This window comes from Vidua chalybeata, chromosome 12, assembly GCF_026979565.1.
Source record: "Vidua chalybeata isolate OUT-0048 chromosome 12, bVidCha1 merged haplotype, whole genome shotgun sequence".
In the NCBI taxonomy this organism is placed as follows: Eukaryota; Metazoa; Chordata; class Aves; order Passeriformes; family Viduidae; genus Vidua; species Vidua chalybeata.
Window position 1 is genome coordinate 16,955,161 of NC_071541.1, and position 24,686 is coordinate 16,979,846.

The 24,686-nt window shown below is 43.6% G+C and overlaps 1 protein-coding gene and 1 long non-coding RNA gene across 9 annotated transcripts in view; one reads left to right on the forward strand and one right to left on the reverse strand.

The window, feature by feature from the left end:
- The window catches only part of RAD54L2 (RAD54 like 2), a 68,874-nt gene that overhangs the window by 17,893 nt on the left and 26,295 nt on the right, over nt 1–24,686 (forward strand). For 7 of the 8 annotated variants that reach the window (XM_053953654.1, XM_053953656.1, XM_053953652.1 and 4 more), the window contains one exon: nt 3,267–3,473. In XM_053953654.1, the coding sequence (XP_053809629.1) occupies nt 3,323–3,473 (151 nt within the window). In that variant the 5' untranslated portion in view covers nt 3,267–3,322. Of the gene's footprint in view, nt 1–3,266; nt 3,474–23,341; nt 23,605–24,686 lie in introns of those variants that run through there. The other variant, XM_053953657.1, reaches the window with a different exon arrangement.
- On the reverse strand, nt 22,477–23,304 carry LOC128794062 (uncharacterized). The gene is made up of 2 exons (XR_008432973.1): nt 22,824–23,304; nt 22,477–22,717 (listed from the first exon to the last, which is right to left on the reverse strand). It is a non-coding gene; the product is annotated as an uncharacterized LOC128794062 (long non-coding RNA).

Sequence of the window (24,686 nt, forward strand, 5' to 3'; positions counted from 1 at the left end):
TTTCACATTTCTCTCTCAACTTTATATGTGAGAAGTGATTTTAAAGCTTTGCAGAGTGAAAGAAAAACGTGAGGACAACAGAAATGTGTCCAAATTCTCAAGGTTTCCTCACCTAGAAGTGGGCCTCCTTTCTGTGCAGGCTTGAGGAGGAGGCAGTCATCAGCACATGGCATTTACTTACTATCTGAAATGTTCTACCTTAAAAAAGCAAAGCCCAAAAAACTTCAGAACTATTTTTATCTTTGTTGAAAGACGGGACATAATACATGAGAGAGGCTGTCTTGGATGTTAATTTGATGTGCAGCTGATTGCAGGGTTTAACTTCTGGGTAGGATAAACATGACAGCTCTTTTTTCCTCCCTGAGTAAGCAAGAGGAATTTTTCCAAGTGTTTCCCCCTAAGATCCCAGCCCGGTTTCTCAGCAGCCTCGCCATTGTTGAGGCACTGTGCTGGAAGGCTGGATGTCTGCTGTAAGGATGGTTTGATTTGGATTTCCTGGAGCTGTATCCCTCCTGAGGCACACATCCCGCTCGGGGCCAGCTCCCGGCCGATCCGTGCGCGGCTGGGAAGGGCCCAGTGGCAGGTAATCACTTTATCTCTCACAAAGTGCCCTTCCTCCAGCGATTAAACACTGAGCACAGTGCCTGCGTGTGCAAAGGCAGGAGATGGGGCACGGTGGAATAACTCGGCCATAAAACAGTAGCGGCAGCCACAATCTGGCCCTGTTGTGTAATTCCCCTTGGTGGGAGGCTCCGAACTGGGTCAGATCGGTGTGAGAAACGAGGGCAGGCTCTGGGCTGTGCACCGCGTACCTGCTGCCACCAGGCAGGGTGGGAGCCCTCCCTGGGCTGGGACCCAGCACGGGGCAGGGAAGGGACCGAGATAAACGGCAGCACGACAAAGGGCACAGAGGAGTTAACCATCTTTGTTTCACTCAGCTCTGCAAGATTTAACTAAGTTTTTTCAAAAGCTTCTGTTTAACTCTCCTGCATATGGCCGGGGATGCCAAGCGGGTGTCAGGAGTTGGCTTATACAGAATGTGTACTTACTGCTAAACAAAAATAAAGCTTTGATTCGAGCCCTTTTGTGCTTCAGTCTGAGGGAGACCTGCTCTCCACTGGGTTTGATTTTATCTAAAGAAACACAGGGACCCATATCCTTGCCTTTAAACGATTTTCAGAGAATGTTTTGTGGTTTTATTTGTTTTTGTTTTTAATTTTAAGGTTCGGGGACAAATGACAGGACATGAGAGGGTGACACACAGGAGGATACTGATGAGAGAAGATGTATGATGTCATTCTTTGACTTGGAGCTTTTAGTGACATCACGGCACTCCTGCTTTTGCTGTTTGTAGAGGAGAGTTCATTCCTGCCATGTTAGCAGTGTTTGTGTTTCTTTGGTTGGTTGGTTCTATATAAAATAAAAAATAAGCCACTGTTTTGAAATACACATGGACTCTAGCACAACATTTGTTAGGTAAAACTTCTGATAATAGATGGCTTTGTGTATGCAGCCCTTGACTGAAGTCACCAGCCATCAGAAAACAAGGGATGCTGGAGGTGACTGTGTTGCAGCAGCCTGAAAGCAACTGGGCTTGTACCTGCAGACCACAGAAGCTGAATTAATATCTTTGGCTTGTGTAAACTGGCACAGTTCCACTTGAGCTAATTCAGGTTTTGGCCTTTTCTGCCATCTGCTTGACCAAGTCAACTTATTTTGTGTGACACGTGTACTATTGGAGGGACTTCAGTTCTCTCTGCCTGGTGGTAAAGTGCTCCTGGGACTGAGTGGTGAAAGGCTTCCTGTTCCAAAGCCAATCTTTGCAATGCCTTCTCTTCCCTGTGTTTTTCTTTCTTTCTGACACTCTTCAATGTTATTGAGGAGCCATGAGGGGCAGAGCAGGAGCTGATGACTTCAGCTGGAATAATTCAGCATACTCAACAGTTAGATTTTCAGCCCTACTACAGGGCATTAACCTTCAGGTTTCTGAGTTAATCTGGTAACTGCTGAAACACAGCTGAAAATGAAATTTAAGTGTTAAATCAAATTTTAAGTGTTTATAGATATTTGAGCTGCCTTATCTGCTTAGAAGTTTGGGGTTTACATTTTTCTTTTTTGTTTTTAAGTGGCTGATTAGTTCTCAAACATTTTATAGTTTACAGTGGAAATGTGGTATAAGTAGGGGGCAGTGGGAAGTGAGTGATGAGGAAATGTTTCCTTCATCCTTCTTTAAAGGTTTCCGGAGAGTGTGTGGGTAGTAATTCTTCTGCAGCTTGATCTTTGAATACATCCTTTGCTTATGTTCCTTAAGATCAAGATGCCTTCTTTATTTTCCTTTCTTGGTTCTTTCTTTTCATCCATCTTACGTGGCTCCTTTAGGATCGTTCTGTGCATATGGAAGAGGAGTGCTCAAGAGTACCCATCACTGACCAGAAGTGACAGTGCATGATCTGAGCAGATAAACTTTGTGGTTGCCCTGGCCCTCTCTTGAGGCTTTATTTTTGTGTTCTACCACAATTTCTGCTGTGATGCACTGGAGTGATGTAACAGAAGTTATGCACAGCCAGCCCCAGTTCTTGTCCTTGAGAAAAAGGAAATGCAAATTTTGTCTGATTCATTCTTTCTTTGTGTTTACTTTTCCTCCTGCCCTGTTTTACAATGGGAGCTCAACCATTACAACTGGATCTTTGTTGTTTTCTGCCCGAGCTATGAAGGTAACAGTGTTTTTGTTGTGTGGCTGGATCAGAGACTTCAGCCAGGCTGTGATGAGGAGCTGGGTGACCTTTGCAGTGGGTACAGCTGAGGTAGGAGGGGGTTTCTGTCTCTGAGCCACATCTGCACAATGTGATGGTGTTTGCAGGGATCAGGGTAACAGGTATCCAGAGGGGATGCTGACACTGATCCTTTTTTGTATGCTTCCTGTTTGGATGGTAGTGTTCTGAAATTGTTCACATAATTTATTAATTTTTTAATATTAATTAATCTCTGAATAATCAGATATTGATACCAGGAATCTTCCTGCTGTGTGCATGTCAAGGACACCAGTGAAGAGATGGAGATTCTTCAATGCTGGGCCTGTATGATTATGATCCATTTCTTGTGGCATCTGTTTTCTCCACAGGATTTTGTGCTTTGTCTGATATCTAAGTCTGTTACTTAAAAGGCTGATTTGGTTTTTGTGTGCAGTCATGCTGCTATTATGTTGAGCCTTGAGGCTCAAAGGTTGGGATTTGCTGGGCTCACGTTCCTCCTTTGTGTCCTTCCAGGGCTGCCTCACGGTAGAACATGAGCAGGTAATGCACAAGGAGCACCACTGGGAATCATGTCAGACGAGTCAATCTCAGGGAGTGATCCGGACCTGGACCCGGACTTGGAGCAGGAGGATATGGAAGAGGAGGAGGAGGAAGATGAGGAGGAGGCGATGGAGGAGGACAATGATGGGGATGACGAGGAGGACTTACTTGATGAAAGTGGTGAGTGAATGGAGTTGGCTACCTTGTGAAGGCTGACATAGAACAGAGGCTAGAGAGAGTTAAAGAATAAAGTAGGGATTTATTAAAAGGCCTCGATGGATACACCTTGGGCAGCACAAGAGCCCAGCCCAAGATAAACCCAAAATGGTCACAAAATGGATGATCAGTCATGAGGTCTCTCACTTTTATAAGTTCTGCTCCATTTGCATATTGGAGTTAATTGTCCAATTATAGCTTTAGGTTATGAAGTTCCATCCTTGTTTTTCTCTCTTCAGTCCGCATTGTTTATGCTCTTGGGCCTGAAATTTGGGTGGTTGCCCTTGGTCCTAAGCTAGGAGAGGAATTGTTTTGTGTCCCTACTCTGTGAAGAGAGCTCACCATCCCTTAATATGAAACTCAGAACTACACACTAAAGCAGTACAGAATCTGAAAAATATAAAAGCTAAAACCTAAGGCATCAATACATTGTTATAGAAAACTGGCTGTCACCCCTTGGGAGATTGTGTAAGGGTTAGGATTTGTCCAGCTCTTGGTAGGGAGAAGTCCTTATGTGGTTGTTTAGTTTAAATAGGTATTTAATGTATGTTAAATATGGTCTCCTGGCCAAAAAATATTTCCATCATGAAACAAGCCACAAGTATAAGTTGTAAGGAGGATAGAATTTTTCAAATTGCTTCAAATTTTGGGAAAGCAATTATATAAAGAAGTAAATAAGTTGATTTACAATTACTTGTATTATTTAAAGGATGTGGTGAAAATAAATATATTTATGTCATTGACTTGTCCCATACATAAACAATTTGATGGATGCTATGGGCAATTATTGATCATTCACAGCAATCATCTTTAACAGCTGGAAAATGTTCTTTTCTGCCAGCATACAGGTTGGCTTCTCCTTTGTTTGTTTTACAAGATGAAAGATAGAAGTGCTAAGTAAGTTGTCACCTTCTATCCTCACCTAGTTCCACCTGCCCTACTGTCTTCTTCAGGAGAGGAACAATTCAGGTCAGGGCTAATACAGGTGTTTGTGGGCTTGTGCTGTGCAGGTTGCATTTGGGTGTTACTAGGTAACTGCTCTGGGTCATGGCAGGATCCTAGAAATCTTTCTTGGTCCAGAAGGGCTGATGTTCTAGGGCACATAGACAGGAATGCAGAGCTCAGGTGGGAATTCCATGCTGAATTTGCCATCAAACCCTTTGTATCACAAAACTGTAGCCAGAGCCTCAGGGGATGCTCTATTTGCTTCCTTTAAAATTGCAATTTTTAGTAACTTCAAAGGGTATGGAGGTATTTGAATGCACCTACCTAAACCAACTGAGAGTATTCTTCCTTTTCTTAGCATAGAATATGTAAAAAACAGATACTTCTCTCTTCTTCTAGTTACTAAAGAATTTTTGGCTTCAAAATAAATTGTTGTCCTCAAGTGTTGTTTGTTTTCTTGTTATATTCTTTCAGCCATGTGCTACTTGAAGATGCTGTTTTGATTTTAAATGCTTTTATAAAAATGTTTACCCAAAAACGAATGCATTCCTCTTTTTTTATTCACATGATTGCTTTTTCTGATGAGAAAGTAGCAGAAATGGAAGTGTTGGTTCAGGTAAGAAACAAGGGAATTCCCAATATCAACACAGAGAAGAGTTACAAGGTCACAGATTACTCTGTCTCAGAGACTGGTGATGATGATGTCACTTTGTTCGCAGGACCCTGCAGCCAGTGGAGCAGGAGGAAGTGTGAGGGAGTTGCCAAACTTCTATTAACAGAAGGGAGTGTCTGTATGTCATGTCCAAGTGGGTCATTCCCACTATTCCACTATTATCATAGAGTTATGTACTTTATCATCAACATCTATGTTATTGTGAGTGGATACTCAGAGTTGTTTGTCAGGATTATTCTTTCCAAAGCAAACAAGATCAATGTAGGTATACTGTGAACTGCTAATGACAGCTATTTATTTTCATGTTAAAACACTAGAAACATGTTTGTTTTGTACTTTTATAGTGACTCATTAAAAAAAATTAACAAATGTAGAAAATAATCAGGAGCAGTAAAAAGAACTTACATAAAACTAACATAAGGTATTTTTATGGTTGTTCATTAGGCACAAGGGAAAACTCCCATGAGCTGAGCAAAGCTAGATTGCCTCTGAGGTTTCAGATTGTTCAGCTTTAATTCTGTCTGCCACAATATCAGAATGCTTTCTGGGTGCTTAGATGTATAATTATTATCTTCTATGGAGGTGTCCAGTCTGCTTTTCCTGATACCTTCTTACAGCTACACACTGCCTCCAAAATGTCATTTGGCATCTGTATCACCTTAGAACTAATATAAACCAGTCTCCTGCTCTTTAGCCTATGAAATATAACCAACTTCAGAATTAAGAGGTTCGTCTTATTTTGCCCATCTGATGTTTGTAGTCCCATGGCTTTGTAGACTAACCTCATTCATATATATCGTATTTGGAACAGACAGTTTTATTCATAAGAAGGGATGCTGTGCTCTAATGTTTATATTATGAAGCTTGTAAAAGGATTAATTTTAATAATTTCTGTTAAAACTTTGTTCTCCGTATTCCCAGCTGTGCTGTTCTCCTCCCCTCCTGGTATTGTGGTTGTTCTGATCCCACTGGGGATCCTGGGGGGATCTTTCCCTTGAGGATGAGCTCATGAATATTTCTAGCACTACAAGCTTTAGATGATTATTAATACTCCACAGCTATTTCCTTAGAAGGGTGACAGGCTGCATAAACATTTTTTCCAAACTGAAACTGATTACTTGTTTTAAATAATAGTGATAATATCAATTACAAAACGAATATTTTTACAGTTTGCTTGCAAACTAGTGGCTTTGTTTGGGATTTCCATGTATTGATGGTGATTCAAGTAACTTAAGAACTTTCCAGTGTTAATGTAATGTTATCCACACTTGGAGGTGGTTGATCATATAATCTCAGATTTAGCAGTGACTTGTGTTTTGCATGTTTAACCTGTTCTTGTCTTTCTGATACATGTTGTATGTGGAGTTAATCCTTGTGTGTAGTTTCAGTTTCATAGTTTTCTAGGAGTTCTTTTTACATTCTGGGACTTTAGTGCTATCTTCAGTTTTGGCACATTTTTCTCATTTCTGCTCAGTTTTGTTTGCATTTAGCTGTCCTATAGGTGGTCTAGAGTTTAGTTTGTACTTGTATGGTACAGACTTTCAATATTGAAGAACGCAGCTCTTCAACGTTTGCCTGTGCCCTCAAGGAAACAAAAGAGGCAGGAAAGCTAGTTTTCTGAATATTTCTGAGTAAGTGAAAGCTAATAACCACATGGCTTGCATCCTTTATCCATTTCTTCAGTGATGGCCAGTTAATGAACCTGAGCATCATGTGTAGGAACTCTTCCAGCTTTAGTATTTTCTTTTTTTCCAGAATGCTCCTTCCAGAACATACCTATTCTGACACTTACAGCCCCTTTCCTGGCTGCCAGACTGCACACCCATCCCAGCAGCATGCTTCAATCCTAGCCAGAGGCTGCCACTGCTTTTCCAGCCTTGTCATCCCTGCCCACTTCATCTGTTTTCTCATCACTTGTGGGTTGTAGCACCTGTTTTATCATGTTTGATTTTGTGATAGCAATGTGTGACTGCTAGAAACTTTTCTTGTTAACTCCCTAAACCGTTTTCACTAGAAATGTGATGTACTGATGACTGTAGAGATAAAGGGCTGTTTCAAGTCCTGCAGTTTTTCTCTGATCCTGGTTGTTGCTCAGGGCTGTGTAGGACTCCATAGGAATAAAAGATAATTTGAGCAAAGAGGAAACAAATCTCCAATATGGATTTTACAGATCATTTCAAATGTACCGTTTATACCTCAGAGCTTTCCCAAGGAAAACTGTTGAGTGTTTGAATGAATCCCACTGTACCGTTCTGTTTTTCCACTTTGGGAATGTCTCTGGATTATTCTGACTGATGTCTCTGGAATTCATTATCTCTTATTCATATGTATTGCTGTAATTCTGCTATTAATAGTGATGGCAAGTTGCTTGTTTCCTACCTCTGAGTATATGGGTTAAACAATTTCTTAAAGTGCAGTTTGGGGTAGAAGTGGTTGTTCAGTTCTCTCAAAGATGTCTTAATGAGCACAAGCATTCAGACACTGTCCTCAAAGGCTCCTCGTTGTGTTTGCATTACAGGGTGCAAAGCTGTGGTACAGCAGACAGAGTTGGAATCAGTGCTTTTAGGGTATACTAGTGAACAATTTTCCAGTACTACAGTAGTGCTGTAATTCTTACTGTACAAAGATACCAGGCAAAACCAAATAATAACATATTAGGTGATACTGTTGTGATAAGACAAACTCCGTGGAATTGGCCTTGTTTCCTGCCCTGTGTTCTGCACTTTTTCTCCTTTCCTGTCCCCTCTTTCTTTCCCCACATTCCAGGGCTGGGAATGTGTGAGCTCTGTGGCATCTCTGTTTGACCACTGGAGAACTGGAGGAGCTCCTTCTTCCCAGCTCAGACTCATACTGTTCCTCTACTCCTTGACAAAGTGCTGGAGCAAACCAAGACTGGTTTGTGTGGGGTTTTGTGGACATACAGACTCCTAAAGAGGAGTGAATGAGAAGCACATTTGGTTGGTGGTACAGAATAGCAAATCCAGGAGAGGAGGACACATGGGTGCAGTGGTGTTTTGCACTGCAGCTCCTTGGTAGGGTGAGGGCATCAGGAAATCTCAGAACATCTGAGAGATTGGCACATGAGGTGAGTGAGGGGGAAGAGAGACCCTTTTCCTCACCCTAGCCTCTTAAAACTGCTCACCCTGCTTATGACATTTGCTAGCTCAAACAGAGCTACCTTTCCTTTCTGCAGCATGATCCACAATGAGTTTCAGTAGCTGCTTTCTGCTTGAACTTGAGCTGCCACTTGGTACTCACAGTTTTGAACTTCCCCCCTTGATACCAAGGCAGGAGCTCTTGACTTCAGATGGCACCCACTGCTGATCCAAGCTTAAAAAGATCTCTGCTTATCTTGAGCCCTCACTAGAGGAAAGTCTGTTCATTTAAAGGGGTCCTGCTTGATCAGCTTTTCCTACAATTTTCACTTGGTTGTTGAGGGAAAAAATGTTAGCATGAAATTATAGCAAGTATGGATATTGTTTAATATGATGCTCCTCTGTGGCTCTTTGTGGGTCATCATTGTAGGGTGCAATTACATTGAAAGGGAAATCAATTTGTAGCTGCCTGGGCAAATTCTTTGTCTAGTCTAATGGGAAAAATGAGTAGTTAACAGCATACTTACTAGAAAGTTCATTAGCACCTGGAGTTATTAAAGCTGAAATTATTTTGGAAATCTGTTTTTAAAATCATACGGAAGTGTGGGTTAATATTTCTTTGAATTATATATGAATACATCCTTAAGGTACAGAGATCTGCTGCTCATTTTGGAGAAGGTGTTATTCATGTGCTTCCCACCCCAAAGCCTTCTATCTTTTCTTCTCCCCAACAAAGTGCTGGAACAAAATAAATCTGGGGTATGTGGGAGTCCCCAGCTGGATGTGTGTGGTTGGGAACAGAGCAACTTTCTGTCCTTACAGGGAAAGAGAGGAAACTCTTTGGTATAAATCTGTTCCTTTTGTAGGCTCCACCTCCTCGAATATTATGTGAGTTTTTGCTTTTTGACTGTGGTTATTCTTATAAATTAGGTCATGTTATACTTACCTGTATGAAACTGAGAGAAAGGCAGAGGAAGAGCATGGAGACAGTCTCCTATCTTGCTAAATGGTATCATATATCATTTTCTATCAGATTAGAAAGGTCCATCTTGCTGGAAATAAAAAGGAGAAGAAAAAAGAAACTGCTGTTAGAAAGTAATTTCCCTGCACTTTCTACCTGAAATGAATGATCCTGCTTGTGTTGGTAAATGGAGATTTGTTCCAACAACCTGAAACCTTTTTGCCTTCTACTTTTGACCAGACTGCACAGCATTTTCTTTTAGGAAACACTGGTTTTAAGTTGTCCTTCCTATCTGCTAGAAGGACAACTTCTAGCAGAGGAGGAGCAATTAGGTACTTACTGCTTTAATCTCTCCACTCCTTTTAGAAAGCAGCCTTTCACAGCTGTGTGTCCAGTTGGCACCAAGGGCAGATGGGCATCCCAAGGTCGAGGCAGCCTCAGAGAACAGAACTGCTCTTTGAGGAACCCTGCTTCCATCTGCTGCAGTGTGTGGCACAGTGGCCTTGTTTGCTGTGTGCTTCCTGCCTCAGACTGGTGATATGTGCCTTGATCTCCCATCCTTGTTAAGCTGAAGGCAGGTGCTGGGGCTAAGGAAAGGCACAAGCCCATCAGAGTAAGCTTGGAGTGGAGAGCAGAATCTTTTTGTTGTTTGAAAGTGGATGAGTTGGAGCAAAAGATATGGAAAGAAACAGAAGTCAGGTCCTAAGTCTAGAAAAGCACTGAAGACTATCATGAGGGAGGCTTTAACTGTAAACTCCTCTGTGTTCTGTACGTACCTATGCCAGAGTGGTGAGTCCCCATAAGTTATAATTCTGCACTTTAATCTACAAGTGGATGTTTCTAGTGCACAAGGTGAATTTCTTGGGGAAAGGGAAGAGTCATGATTGACATAATCTCACTTTTTCCTTCTTTATGGACTTCCCTATGTAGATCCTTTTGTTTTGGTTACTTGTGGCTGGATGCAGCTCCCTCTATAGCCCACCAGTACTATTTCCAAGGAAGCTGGAAGGGCATATCCTGGGGGAAACAAACCTCTGCTCCAGTCTACATTTGTTGCCTATGCAATGGCTCTGGTCTTAGTAAAGAGCCAGATCTGAACTTTCAGGTACCAGTGTGCACTTTGATGTTCCTTACAAGCCAGGTAGGTTTTCATGCTTGTATTAGCTTTATGTAGACTGTCTTCCAAGCCAATAATTGCCAGCAAAGAGGATGCTTGTGTGGTATCATAAGAGGTACAAAAGCAATCACTACATTTAAGAGAATTTACTTGTCAACTAATATCCTGCCTATTGACATGTGTTTAAACTTAATCAAATTGTCATAAGAAATTGCATTACGTTAGAAAATTATTCTTATGAATCATAGTGTTTAAATGTACTTTATCATATATAGGTGCAGAGTGTGGGGCTCAGCCTCAGATGGTTGTGGGTAACTCCGTAAATGTGCATCCAGTTGCAGACAGTGGATGCATTTCTCAGGTGATGTACTATAACTAAGAAGTTGAGGGGGTTTTGTTGTTCTCTCAGTTCCTGAAAGTGGTGAGAGTTTTGTGTCTGTTCAGCATGTGCTCTGTGTCCACAAACCTTACGTTCAAGACTTGTGTCAGTTTTCTAAGACCCAAAAAATTAGGAACTGGCTGGCTTCTATGTTTCCACAATCCAGCTGAATAAAATACAAAAGATGCAGTTAGTATCAAAGGTAGAATGAGATGGGATGGTAGCATTTGCAGTTTTAGCAGACCTGCTTACTGAGTAATACTGAAGGGTTACATTGAAATTGCAGAGGTTTGCCTCTCATTTAGGCAAAAGCCCCGTGTTTTCTCTGGGAATTTTGCTTCATTACAGAAGGTTGCAGATTTTACCTATTGTTTTTATTCTGGTGGTTTCCTGGGAGCACAGTGTGTGTGTCAGAGCAAAATGATGTTTGTGTGTGCAGTCTGAGGGGCTTGGCCCTGCCCAGCCAGTGAGGTTCTCTGTCCCCAGCACGTTGTGCGGACCCTGTGGCACCCAACTTCTTGAACTGCATTTACTGGACTCACTAAATGGTGATGTTAAAGAAAAATCTTCTTGAGTGCTTTGCTGGGAACAGCCAGTGCTGGATGCTTTGTTATCTCCCCTTCTGCCGATTCCGACGCTGCAGATTGCCTGGCTGGGCACTGTGTTGTGTTGGGGCAGTTTCGGTGGTGGGAGGACGGTAGAGGTGCCTTGCCTATGGGCTGTTTGCCAGTAAATCAGGGAGGAACGGGGAGGAGTGGTGCCTGAGGTCCGGGGGCTTGACTGGCTGATTCCAGCATTCTAACTAACCCTGTGAACTAGGTTATTCTCAGCAGGGTGAGGTGTGGCCTGGGGGCTGCTGTGGGAAGGAAGGATGAGATCCTGAGGAGTGCTGTCCCCCAGCCCCCTGCGCAGGGGATTACGGACTGCCGATGTCGCAGGTCAGTCGCTGAGCCTTTCGCGGCTGCCTGCTCTGTCCGAACGCGGGGACTCTGTCCCGGTCTCCCCGGCTTATCCGAGCAGGGGGAAGCTCCGAAAGAAAACGTCGGCGACTCCCCTGCCCGCCTCCCAGGCTCTCTGACAGCGGCTTCCTTTTTGAGCGGGTGGCACAAAGTCTGGCATAGTCTGAGTGTTATATAACCTGGAGTAATGACTAGCTTTACTTCTTTAAAAGGAGGTGATGACGCCAGAGCTCTGCTTCCTTCAGAGCCGCCAATTGGGCGCAGGGACTGGCCGATCTCGTGAAATGATGTGGTGTTATAACCAGCTACGCTTTCCCCCCTCTTTTCTCCCTCCTTTCCTTTGATCTATTGCGTATGATGGAATACAAAATAGAAATCTTTCTATGCAGTTCAGGAGCAGCCCACGTCCATGGCTCTGCGTTTTCTATATATATGTATATGGAGTTTCTCAAATGTTTTTTTGCCTCTCTTTTATCTCTTCTCTTAAAGCTATCACAAATGTGAGAGTAGCATGAAGGTGTGGGGAGCAGGGTCAGCGAGTGAGCAGTTATTAACTGAACAAAGAATTGCTCCAAGTTGTCCTCATGCTTTTCCGATAAGCTTTGCAGGATATAGAGGTTGTGCTTTATTGGCCAAAAATTTGCATTTTTCTTGTAATGCCAGAGAATCTCTAACAAAGGACAGTCCCCCTGGCTCCTCTGTCCTGTTTGGTGCCTTTTCCCCCATGTACATTTCTGACTGTCAGCTTTGTGTCACACCTCGCCATTGCTAATAGGTACTGTATTCCCTCAGCTGCAACTTCTTTAACAGTGATGAAATCATATGGAAACTAATTAGCAAATTTGTAATGTGGTATTTTCCCTCTTGAACAGGTAAGGAGTGGCAAAGTCACTTTGCCAAGTTCACCTGCTGAGTGTGAAGAAACCAAAGTGAAAATCCTCTGGTTTACATTTTAGGCAGCACCCCTTTTATGTTCAAATGTACTGGGTGAAACACTTCTTTGATTTTTGTCTGAGTTTAAAACCATGCATGGGGTCTCCTTAATTTCATTTCCTTCTAATTTATATGGTATTGTGCTGGTTTTAATGACTGGATAAATAAAATGTGCATGTAGCTCTATGTTATACAAGTGTAATATTAAATAATAAACATGTGGAAGGAGATGAGGAACTGTTATAATTAAATTAGAAGTATTCTTCAGATTTTAAAACATAATATCACATCACAGTTATTTCCTTTATCTTTTTAACTTCTTGCTTAGGCTTTAAAGAAACTGCAACACTGAACTTTTAGAAGTGTCTGGTTCATTGTTTGGATCAAAGTATTTTTTTATTAACAGTATTCTGTACTGCAGATGTTTAAATGTCTTGTTCACATTTTCTTCAATATGCAGTTCACTGACTCAGCCTCAAAAAAATTCTAAGTAGGAGTCAGAGGACTTTATTTTCACTTGCAAATACGCAAATAGGAATGAGACGGGAGAAAGCTACAAGATAAAATCTTTTTGGGCTAGGTGAATAGAAACTTCTAGTTTAAATCTCTGTCAAAACAAATTTTGCAATTAAAACATCTGCAGATAATCTTCATCTATGTAAAATATTTAAATACTTGAACTGTTAGAAGCAATTTAAAAGTGGTACTTTTGTGTACTGAGCTTGTGATTTATGTCAAATTTGCACATAGCTGAAAATGAATGGAATGAAATTAAAGTTGTACCAAAAATTCTTCAGTGATGCACAAATATGTTGTGTCATCTACAGCAGTAGAGAAATTTAGCAAGTTACAGAAATGAGGAATCAGTTTCTTGAATGTAACTGGGATTGTAACTCAATGGATTTAATTTTGATTAAAATTATTATAGATATCCATGGTATAAATTCTTCAGCTTTAAATCACTACATCTTGTCTAATAATAGCTTATTTTCTTTGGTACATTTAAACACCCTTTGAAAGCCTTGGAATCTCAAGCAGTGTGTTTTGCCACAGTGCCAGTGTGAAAAGCATTTGTGAGAGGCACTGTGTTGTGTCACTTCCTGTATTTTGTGCAATTAAATTTTTGTTACATTATGTACAACTGCCCAACCTCCTCCCACTTATGATTTAGATGATTTTGGGAAAGAAAATACACCAAGATTTATATGAATAAAATAAAATGAGAAAAACCAGATTTATCAGATTTTATGCCTTATGGTTCAGTCTGAAACTCACTAAAGTAAATGGAAAAACTCCTCTGGTTTTCCGTGGTTGGTTTAGATCTTATCAAAAAGTATTTTTATTTGCAGTGCAGTGTTTGTTTAAAAAGCAAATGATTCTCAAAGCCCAGCAATACTCAGTTGCCAACACAGAGTGTTGTGGAGTCCAAGTGTGATTCTGTCTGAACTGTTCTGGGTGGATAAACATCACCTTATATCGTGTCCAACTCAAACCTGGTATTCTTGGGTGTTTTCCGTGTTGCTAAAACAACATGGAAACTAGGACAGGGAAAGTGGCCTTAATGATGTGTGTGTGCTACTAGCAGGTGCTAATCAAGAGTGAAATGTGGCTGTCAAGCCTAGTTTATGTTCAGTAACTTACAAAAAATTTGGGTTAGTAGGCAGCTTCCCTGTGCAGTGGAGGTCAGTGGGGTGTGCAGAAGGTGCCGGTGCATGTAGAGCATGGCTGGGAGAAAGCCGTGGGGTGGGGAAGGGATTGTGCAGCCAGCCTGGAGCAGTTGAGGGTAGGCAAGGAAGGTCTCTTCTGCTTTATGGGGTGGTGATGAGGATGAACAGCCTGGAGAGAAGGGAACCACTCCAGCTTGCAGGGACCAAGAGCAGGGTGGCACATCAGGGATCCAGTGCTGCTTCTGATGCTGTCCTTGCTGGGCTTGGATCAGGTCATGGAGCAGTCATGGAGCTGCTCAGCCTGTGGAGCAGGGGTTGAGAGGTTCAAGGTGGACAACAGGCATAGGGCTGGGGAAGGAGCTACTTCACCTTGAAGGGAATGCATGTTTTGGGACATTTTGTTGAAATTTATTTAGTTTAACTGACTTCAGTTGGATAATGTTCTTTGCTATATGGAGGAACTAATGTCCTGAAACATTTTATGGTCAAGTTTCTTGTCTGTATAAACAGGTTTGAGTTTTAATGCCTGTGAATTTGCAGTGTTCAAGGATGCTGACATTGCTGCTGGAAACACTTGTCAGCCAAATAAAAAACATCTTCTGAAGAACCTTTATCTTAATATTCTATGAAAACACAAACTTCATTGTGGGTTTTTTTAAAGAGGTAATCCCCTAAGTTATTAGCAAGGGAATTTCTCAGGTAGTAAAAGTTTTTTTGAGAAGCCTCTTGTAACATATAGCACAGTTTGTACAATTGCAAAGAGCTTGTGATTTGAGAGGAGAAAGGTGAGGTATGGCACCTGGGTAAGATTTCAGACCCCACAGGGGAGGGAGAATATTGTTCCTTACTGGTGAGACTGGCCTCATGGAAAAACTATTCAGTAAATGGACTTATTTGTAACAAGATTACCTTCCATGAGATCATTTTATAAACTGACTGTTTCAGGCAGATCTAATTCTTGGTTGTGTGAATATATATTTATCCTGGCTAACAGTGGTGCCTCATCAGCAGGCTGCTGTGAGTAGAAGAGCTAGAAAAAAATGTTTCTCCATTTTGCATGCTAAGGTGAAGAAGGAAATGCCCTTTTTATTGCTGTGTTGCAGAAGGACAGGTATAGGTTTCCTTTTTCCCCCGGTGTATTGAACTTCCATTTTTCTCATGCTTGACTGCTGTAATATGGATGTGTTGTGGTTTAACCCCAGCTGGCAGCTCAGCCCCACACAGCCACTCACTATCCCCTAGTGGGATGGAGGAGAGAATTGGAAGGGTAAAAGTGACAAAGCTCGTGGGCTGAGATAAAGATAGTTAAACAGCAAAGCAGAACAAGGAATTCATCAACTCCTTCCCATGGGCAGGCAAGTGTTCAGCCATCCCCAAGAACAGTAACAGTGACTTGGGAAGACAAGTCACTGGATATCCCCCCTCTCCTCCTCCTTTCCCCAGCTCTATATGCTTAGCATGACACCATATGGTTTGGGATATCCCTGGGGCCAGTTGGGGGTCAGCTGTCCCAGCTGTGTCCCCTCCTCATTCCCTGTGCATCCCCAGCTTCCTCACTGGTGGGGCAGTGTCAGAAGTAGAAAAGGCCTTGACTCTGTGTTAGCCCTGCTCACCAATAGCAAAAACATCTCTATTATCAACACTATTTCCAGCTTAGATCCAAAGCATAGTCCCATACTAGCTGCTATGAAAAAAATTAACTCTCTCCCAGCCAAAACCAGCACTGCATGCTTTGCAAATACCCAGTTGTATTTACTCAGTACTTTTTCTTAAATCTTGCTTTCCAGATTCATAAATCTGTTAGGTCAGATGTTGAGGTCATGTTTGCTTATTTATTCCAACCCTACAAAGTCCTTATAAGGCATGTTACAAGATCCTTGGCTATGCACTTCTTTAATATATTTGTCCCTCTTTTCCCCCTTGATAATCACTGTGTACCAGTCAGCCTGTTTGAATCTGTGAAATAGGTGAAAGGCTGTCTTGTTACTGAGTGTCTTAATGGTAAAACAGTTTTGTTTTGGGTTTTTTGCAGGGTTTTTTTTGGGTTTTTTTTTGTAAAGTTTATAAAGTTTATATAGCTCTAACTATGAAAAAGCATATTGGGTTTGTTTCAAAGTTGTGATGTACCCTGAAGCACTGAGGGTGTTTTTTGATGGCAGCAAGCATTTGCAGTGCCCTGCTACCCTCTCAAATAAAAGGTCAAATAAAAATGGCTGGAGTCACACAAAGGGGAACTGGGCTCTGCCCTGGCTGTGCTTGCAGACCTTTAGATCAGCTTTTGCTGTTGTGGGTGCAGCTCATTGTCCTGGAGTCCTGCAGGTCTGTGCGAGGGCTGTTCGGACACCGCCTGCTTTGGGTTTTTTGTGCATGTCCTGGCTTTCCCAGTGCTCCCTCACCAGTTGTTTCAGTAAGCAGCTGACTTTGTTGCATGGACAAATGCTCACTACCAGTGAGCTAATTCCATTATGTGTCTCTCAGCCCAGGTTTGCTGTTTATTACTGGCATTAGATATGCCTGTGAAGGGAGCTGAGCGTGGATAAAGTCTCTGCTAACACTGAAGAAAGTTAGGCAGGATGGATAGTCCTTAGGGGTTCAACTACAGCTTTAAAAGACTTATTCTGCAGTTATTTATTCTCTCTTCTGCCTGTCCTGATGGAGGTGAATGACTGGGACGAAGGCTTACTTGAAGTAATCTCCCACTCCACAAATTCTGACAAGTTCTTTCCTGAAAACTGAGAAACTTGCAGTGGTCTACAAGTTGCTGGTTTAACCAAGTGAACAGGATGCTTTTTCACCTGTTATTGTGCAAACAGGTTACCAGCTCCATCAAATTGCTCAAGTTTTAGTCTCAGTTGTCCAGGTTTCTTGCAAATTAGAAGGGCTCATGCAAATAGCTCATAAAATAGCTCACAACTGCTTTCAAAGCCAGAAAGGCTGTACTCCTTTTTGCATCTCCTTCCCACCCTCCACTAAAACTCGGAAGCAGAGTTACGGTCCCGCGTGTCCCCTGCTCTGAATGTCCTGTTGTCTGTTGGGATTCCCCTTGCGCGGGGCCCCAGCGGAGCCTGAACGGTTATGTAAGGATTTTTATTTTATTCTCAGTCTTGGTCTCTGCCACTAGTTGAACTGGATCACAGGCTGAGTGAATGGGATCTGATCTGTACAGCGTGCAGCTCTGCTGCTCCAGAGGAGAGAGACCTCCCCTGTACACACCCACTCAGCCTCCCTGCTCCTCTTCTCTCTTCTAAAACTCTTTTCCCAGGCATAACTGAGGTTGCTCCCGCTGATCGGGAGCGTGTGGGGAAGCCAAACCGTCCGGGCAGCACAGCTCCAGGCATCGGTCCCCAGTGGAGCAGCAGCTACCTCGAGCAGGGCTGTGTTGTTTGACTCTCCAAGCAGGGGAGGAGATAGTGACAATTTTTATTTAGGCTGAACATGAGGCATATTTAACTAGTTATATAACAGTGACCCTGGTCCGTCTCAGCTGGGTGCAGGGAGGATATATACGTACTGCTTCTCGTCACACCAGCTGGGTGGATTCAAGCACTAGCAGCTATTTACCAAAGTTATTTTCAGAAACTTTAAGTGCAGGTTTCCCTGCCTGTACCCTGGACTGTTTTATCAGGAGTCTTTTCCCGCCTGTGAACTGAACAGCCAGTGAGAGTGGATTTAGTGCTCGCTGGGCTGTGGGCAGAGATAAGGAGTTGTCAGGAGTGACTGGAAACTTTTGTCCTGAAGACCCTGAGACAAGAATAGCAGAAGAGCTGAGAGTGTGCAGCTGCAGCCACGTTGAACAAGTGTGCAGGCAAAGGGCTCGCCTCGGTGCACTGAGCAGCATGCTACTCTTGGATGAGTCTCAGCAGTTTCCAGGTAGGACACAGGTGGAGGATTTTGTGGGTTGATTTTTCTTTCTTTTTCTCCCTTGTTTTCTTTTTCCTCTTGCTTTCCTGTTACAGGTCATTCATTTTCCCACTCCTGGGCTGGAGCAACCCACTCGGTGGCTAGTAAAAGTCATCAGGAACCAAGGCTCTTCTATAGGTCTCAGGTTTTAATGTGCTCCCTACCAGGCAGGGATGGAAGGGGTTGAGATTTCAGAGCCTTGCAGTGCCTGTTGGCCTGATGGAGGGGACATGAGAAGGAAGCTCATTCTTCATTTGTGCCTATAATTCTGAAGTCTTTGGTGATGTGACATTCTGGGTCTGGTTGTTATTGTTTCTGCTGCTGTTGTGTTGGAATGCTGCGAAAGTTCTTTTTTTCAAGAGAGGAGGCAGTTGTTAATAGCAGTATCATTTTATATCCACTGTCCTCTCCACCACCCTCTTCGACTTCGTGTGTATACTTTCCCTGCAACATCCTACTTGATAAGAGTTTCAAGAGCTTCTTTTGTCAGTGAAATATTTGGTGACTTGCTGACCGGGCAACAATCTGAGCACCAGGCAGAGCTGTTGGTGCTTGCTCCAGATCCTCTAATTAATGCCTAAGAGACTAAAAGCTACTTGGCCGTTTTCCCCCCTATCAAGTGGAAGATGCTGGTGAAATCCTAACGGGAGTTCACAGTTTGGGGATAGCTGCCACTTAATTTATTTGCTGCTGGGAGGACATTGTGTGTTGGAGAAAAAACTTTGTTCAGATTTGAAGAACTTTCTAAATTTGTAATTTAACTTCTTACTTTGAGGGAGGTACTTTGTGATGCCAGGCTTCTTGCACTTTGTTCATGTGGCAAATACCTACAAAGTCATGCTATGAACCCAACAGACTGATCAAAAATGGTCCCCAGGAGTTCCAGCTCTGGATTCCTGGTTTATTAGAGAAGTGCAGTGTGGTTGTCATGAGGAGTTTTTACAGAAATAAGCCATGCACTATTTGTAACCCATTAATGGGAAGGGGGGTACTAGAAAAAAAATCCATCTTATTTCTATGGTTGTGGTGGCAGGACAAAGAAGCGAATTCTGGGAGAGTGTGAGCTGAGAAAAAAAGGAATTACAATAGAAAATGAGTTTGGATAAATGAGGAATCTGGGTGATGATACAAGTGGCTTATGTAACTTAGTCTAGATAATAGGTATAAAAAGAGAAGACAGGGAGGGAAAGATGCTTTTGGAAATGAGACTGTAGGTCATAGATGGAGGGAGAATACAAGGTTAGAGGCCTTTCAAAAATTTTGGTGGGAAAGGTATTTGTACAAAAGTAAGAGAGCAAAAGTGCAAATTAAATCCTCTTTGTACTTGTCAAGTTGTAAAGTCTGGGGCAAAGTTTGTCACAGCCTCTACCAAAGTCTCTAGCAGGAGAAAATTATCTTTCTTTGAGGAAGCCTTTTTAACTGATAAAATGAAGTTCTGTTCTGGCTGGTGGATCTGTGAGAGTCTCCATCCCACTTCTGCAGAACCTGCCTGTCCCAAGAGAGATGATAAACTGCACAAGGTCACTGAGTGAGTTTGTGCAGAATTTACACATCATGTTCTTCCCTGGTTTTGTGCTTCAACCAGTGAGCAATGTTTCTTTTCCTCTCTGATTTATCTGGCTTTTCCTCACTCCAGGTGCCTGAACATTTCTTTGGGGTCTTCAAAGTAGCAAGCACCTGTATATGCACTGCTGTGATATTTTTATAATTTTAAAAATGTTTCTAGAAAGTTAGAGCAGATTTTAATTATTTTATGGTAGCACCCACCAACTAGTAAATCAAGGTTTCTTGCAGCACACTACCTATCCCCCTGTTGTCCTGCAAGAAAAATGTCTTTTATGTAAAAATTCCTGTCTCCTCATGATATACACATATATTTCTTTCTTGACCATAGAGGTAATTGTCATTTTAGCAACCTTTTGAAGGAGCAGGTGCCTGTTCCTTTTCCAGGCTGTAATGTGCTTAGCTTTTAGGTGTTGTGTATTTTGAGTGAGGGGGTCCTTGTGGCATTGTGACTTCAATTTGTGTGAGTCTGATTGCAACAAACAACTTTGCAGCCTTTTGTCAAACTTCTTTAGCAGCACCAATATTTTGGAAAGGAAAACTAGAAGCAGATTGTTGTTTCAGCGATGGTGTTTCATCCTGGTCTTATTAACTTTCTCCAGTGCTCTCAGTCACTTTTCTGGCTGCAGTTGATGGGAGAAGTGCCAGTGGAATGCAGTAGCACACAGGCTCAAACTCAACAATTTGAATTTTTCTCCCAAGTGATGCCTCCCTCATTAAACAGAGTCCTTAAAAATTCCTCTGAAATGTCTTTAGAGACTGAGGCAGAAAAAGGGAATGTAGCTGAAGTCCTGTGCTTTGTTACAGTTCTAAAAAAAGTCCACAACTGTGTATTGTTTTTTTTCTAGTAGGAAATTATATTTATGGAGAAGAAAGAGAATTGATGGTTAGAGCATAGGACAGAAAGCCAATAACTTGAGTTACTCAGCACTGATGCCTATCTCATTGGTTTGATTTAGTTTCTTCCTCTGCAAGATGGACAGGAGGGTGTTTCACAGGATACTGTGAGGATCTCATCATGCCCGTGAACTCCTTTGACACTGACTAGGGTACAAATGACACTATTATCATTTTGAAATCACTCCTCTCTTATACCACTACTATCAGGAGCAACAACAAAGGAGAACTCAGATGCTGGAGAATGCCTTGTGCTGGGATTATTTCCCATGCTGCTCTTGTATATTAGGAGTGTCACCTGTCTTCTTCCTGTCCTTCTTAGCAGGTCCTGGGCAAAGCCATGGTGCGATCTTGAGGCAGAGATTAAAGTTCAGCTGGTGCTTGTTGTTTGTTTGCCATTTTGGTGGCCTTGGAAATGTGTGGCAGCAATAATCCCTTCTTTATTATTTCTCATTGCTCTGGGGGTATGCTGGTATAAAGCTACAACTCTCAGCTACCTAGTGTAAATTAATGCTTATGTAATCATTGCATAATGCAGAATGCTTGTTCCCCTACTCGTCCTCTTTTCTTAGTCCCTGAAATTTATCCCTAGAAGAGTCATGGTAGCAGCCAGCTGGATTCCCCGTGCTTGCAACGTGTCAAGCCCCCATATGCATCTATTTTCTGAAGCTGGAAAGGGGAAATTTGTTACCTAAATCAATATTTAGCCACCTCAATAAACTAGATCATATTTCTCTTTTTTTAAAAAGCTTTGAAGTGTTGTGAAAATAAATAAGGTTAAATCCGGTTGCTTGTGGTTTAGATCCCCATGGTAATTTTCGTAATCTGGCTGACAAAACTCTATTCTGGGTTACTAGTTAACTGGGATAACCAGAAAGGGGAGGTTTCAGTTCCCTCCTGTGCACAGCTTGCTGAAAACTTCCCAGCACTCAGCCTGAAACATTTCCTGACTCCAGAGCAGTAGCTTTATGTAACTCATTGCTCTCGCACACCCCTGGCTAAAGGACAAATGTGACCGATCCCTGCCTCCCTTGCTACCTCAGTGGGTGCCTTTCCTGTCTTTGTTTCCCTGTCTTCACCAATGCCCACAGTGTCTGTGCAAGAGAGGGGGCACGGCAGGAGGGAACAGTTTAGGTTTGAGGACTTCCATCAGAAAAAGTAGTTTTGCTTACATAGCTAAAAGAGGGATGGCAGGTAGCAGTGTTTTGTATCTCTCCAGGTGTTTCCGTCTCAAAGCGCTATGAAAATGTTTGATTTGAAATTTCACAACCCTCTTTTGAGCTGGAAATGGATACGGGATTGCCCAGTGCTCCAGAGTAACCATGAGCCTGTGGTGCCTGCGAAAGGAAGGACGACCTGACGGGCACCTCACCTGGGCTGCACTCAGGGGCTTGCGCAGGAATGGGAGGAGGTCCTGGAGGGGCTGGGTGCCAGAGCAGGTACCTGCCACACTCCAGTGGCAATGGGGTGCCAGTGGCTGCGAGCCTGTGCCATACAACAGTTATATAAGTGCTCTTTGGTGTTTATGTAACCCGGGTCTCAGCGTCCGCAGCATTGAGGCCCAGCCAGAACAAGATCTCTTGGATATTTGGGGCCTGGTTCTGCTTGCATAATCCCGGGGTTAGAAGATATATCGCCTGTCACCAAAGTTGGCTGTTTGATATTCCAGTTTGCCTCTCGGCACTTCTTGGCTGCTTCCTTTCCCTTTGGTTTCTGGGTGGTATATTCCTTGCTCCTGCCCTTCATTTCTGCTGCCTTTTGTTCCTGAAGGATTCCTTCAGGCCAGGAAAGGAGTTTTATTCTGCAGTATAACCTCATCAGCAACTGATATGCTGAAAGATGTCTGAAGGAAAAAAGAAGGGCAGTGCCGCCTTGTAATTTATCTTTTAAAGGTTTTTATGTATTTGGGCTTACTTCTTGCCAGAGGAGACTGGAGATGGGTTTGGTGCTCATGGTCTGGCCCACAGAGTCGGTGCTGGTGGCTTTTCTTTAGAGCTTATCTCTTCCTTCATCCTCTGGTCCTGTGCTAGAGACAGAGGCAGCCTGCCATCCTTCACCAGCAATCTGCAGATTTCATGTAGGTGTCTTGAACCCATAGCGAGTGATCTCTTTACTGATACTTAGAGAAATGAAAAACATGTTACTCAGACTTCAAGCAGCACTCTTTGTTATACCAACATGACAGACTCTGTGTCGGGTTACAGTGACAGGTATGAACGACAAACCTGGGGTGGTTAACTCCTAGATAAATCAACAACGCGAATGAAAATGTACGTGCTTTTTGACAGGTGGAGGAAGCTTCCCGTGGGAGCAGGCTCAGCCCGAAAGAGCCTTTGTGCCTGGCAGTACTGTGGCTGTGACTCAGCAGGACACCAGGCATCGCAGCCGGCAGCAGAGCTGGGGCGGGAGCAGTGCCGGGAGTCGGGCACTGCTGTGGTCAGTGGGCTGCGCTCCGCTGGGGCCAGGCGGGGCCGGCCGGGGGCTGGGGCTGCAGGTCCCGCTGCCCGCGGCTCACCGCGTGGCCGCCCGCTTGGCCAGGGCGCAGTGCCTGCCCTGGGAGCTCCCACAGCCGTGGTCCTGTCTGCACAAAAGGCTGTTCCCGGCTGTCGTGCTGGCAGCAGTGGCAGCTGCTGGTGACCGAGGGACGGCCGGGTGCGGGGTCCGCCGTGCCGGGGGCAGCGCGGCCGGGCGCGGGTGCCGCGGGGGGGGCAGGTGTGCCGGGTTATATAATACTTACATAATTAGGGCTTTGTTAAGCGCTGGTGGCTGGGAGGGGCGTCCTGCCGTCGAAGACTGAGCCCGATTATTTTCCGAGGAGAACAAAGTCTTGTTGCTAATTAGCTGCCCTGAGAGCGGCTGCCGCGGAGAGCCCCCAGTTCCCGTAGGGGCTGCGTCCTGCTCCGTCCTGCTCCGACCCCCTCTGAGGTGGCTTTCCCAGTGCTTTGTGGGGAAGCAACCAGGTGTTGATGCGTGCTGTCTTTGTGCCTCTCCTGGGTGTTGCAACAGGTAAAGCCTGGAGGAAGGGAGTCTGAGATTTTCCCTTACTTTCACCTACACTGTACTTGAGGGGTTTCACAAGGAATTTACTGCCTCCAGCCCAGCCTTGTGGTGCTTAAGTGTTTTCACACAATGCCACCTCTGTGAGAGCTGCTCTGTGCAGACACCACTATCCCTCCTTGCATGGCATCTGCACAACAGTGGCACCAGTTGCATACAAAGAATATTTTGAAAATATTTCATTTATATTGCACAGCTGAGTACAGGATGAGCCAGAGGACTCTGGCTGTTGCCAGTCTCCGAGTTGATTGCTGTGCTGCAGTTAGAGAGCCACTGTTCTTCATGAGCCAGGTACAGTTTCACTCTGGCATCACCTACCCACCACTCCAGCTGCCAGCACACTGGGGAAACATCACATAACCCTAGAGAGCCTCTTCCAGGCTGTCAGAGCCTTTGTAGCTGGGCTTGCTCTGCGGAGCTGCTCCTCCAGCCTTTGGCACTCCAGTTGTAGTTCAGTGCGTCAGGGACTGAGTTGCAGCTGGAGCTGTGCAATTAGACTTTCTTGTGCCATCCCTCAGTGCTCCTCCCATTCCTGCTTTGACAGCTCAGTACTGCCTGTAGTAGCACTAGCTAGTATTAGCTAGTCTCTGACAGGCTTTTGCCCACAAACTGCATAGAAGTTCCCAGAAGGCCTGCAATAATATTTAGCTGCTCTTTGTTCTTTGTGCAGGACAAAAGAAAGCTCCCAAAGTAAGAATTAACTGCTCACTGTTCTGCATGCAGCTATCTTCTGTACCATGCATGCATATCCCTGTCCTTAGGGTAGGAAATAATGCTCAAAGACTCAGCAAAATGATCCTATTTGGTATCCTAAGTTTCCGTAGTGAAATTATTTTAGAAATAAACAGGAGTCTGGTTTTCAGTGCTGTGTCTTTCCTGGAGTCACTGGAGTTACCCAGGCAATTAAACTGGTCTCCCAAGTGGAGGTATACATACCTCTAGCTAGCCCTGTTAGCCGGCTACTAACTGAGCAGGCAAGGAAGTCACCAGCTTACACAGTAGTTTGTCCACTGAGGGGTCTCTTGGATCTT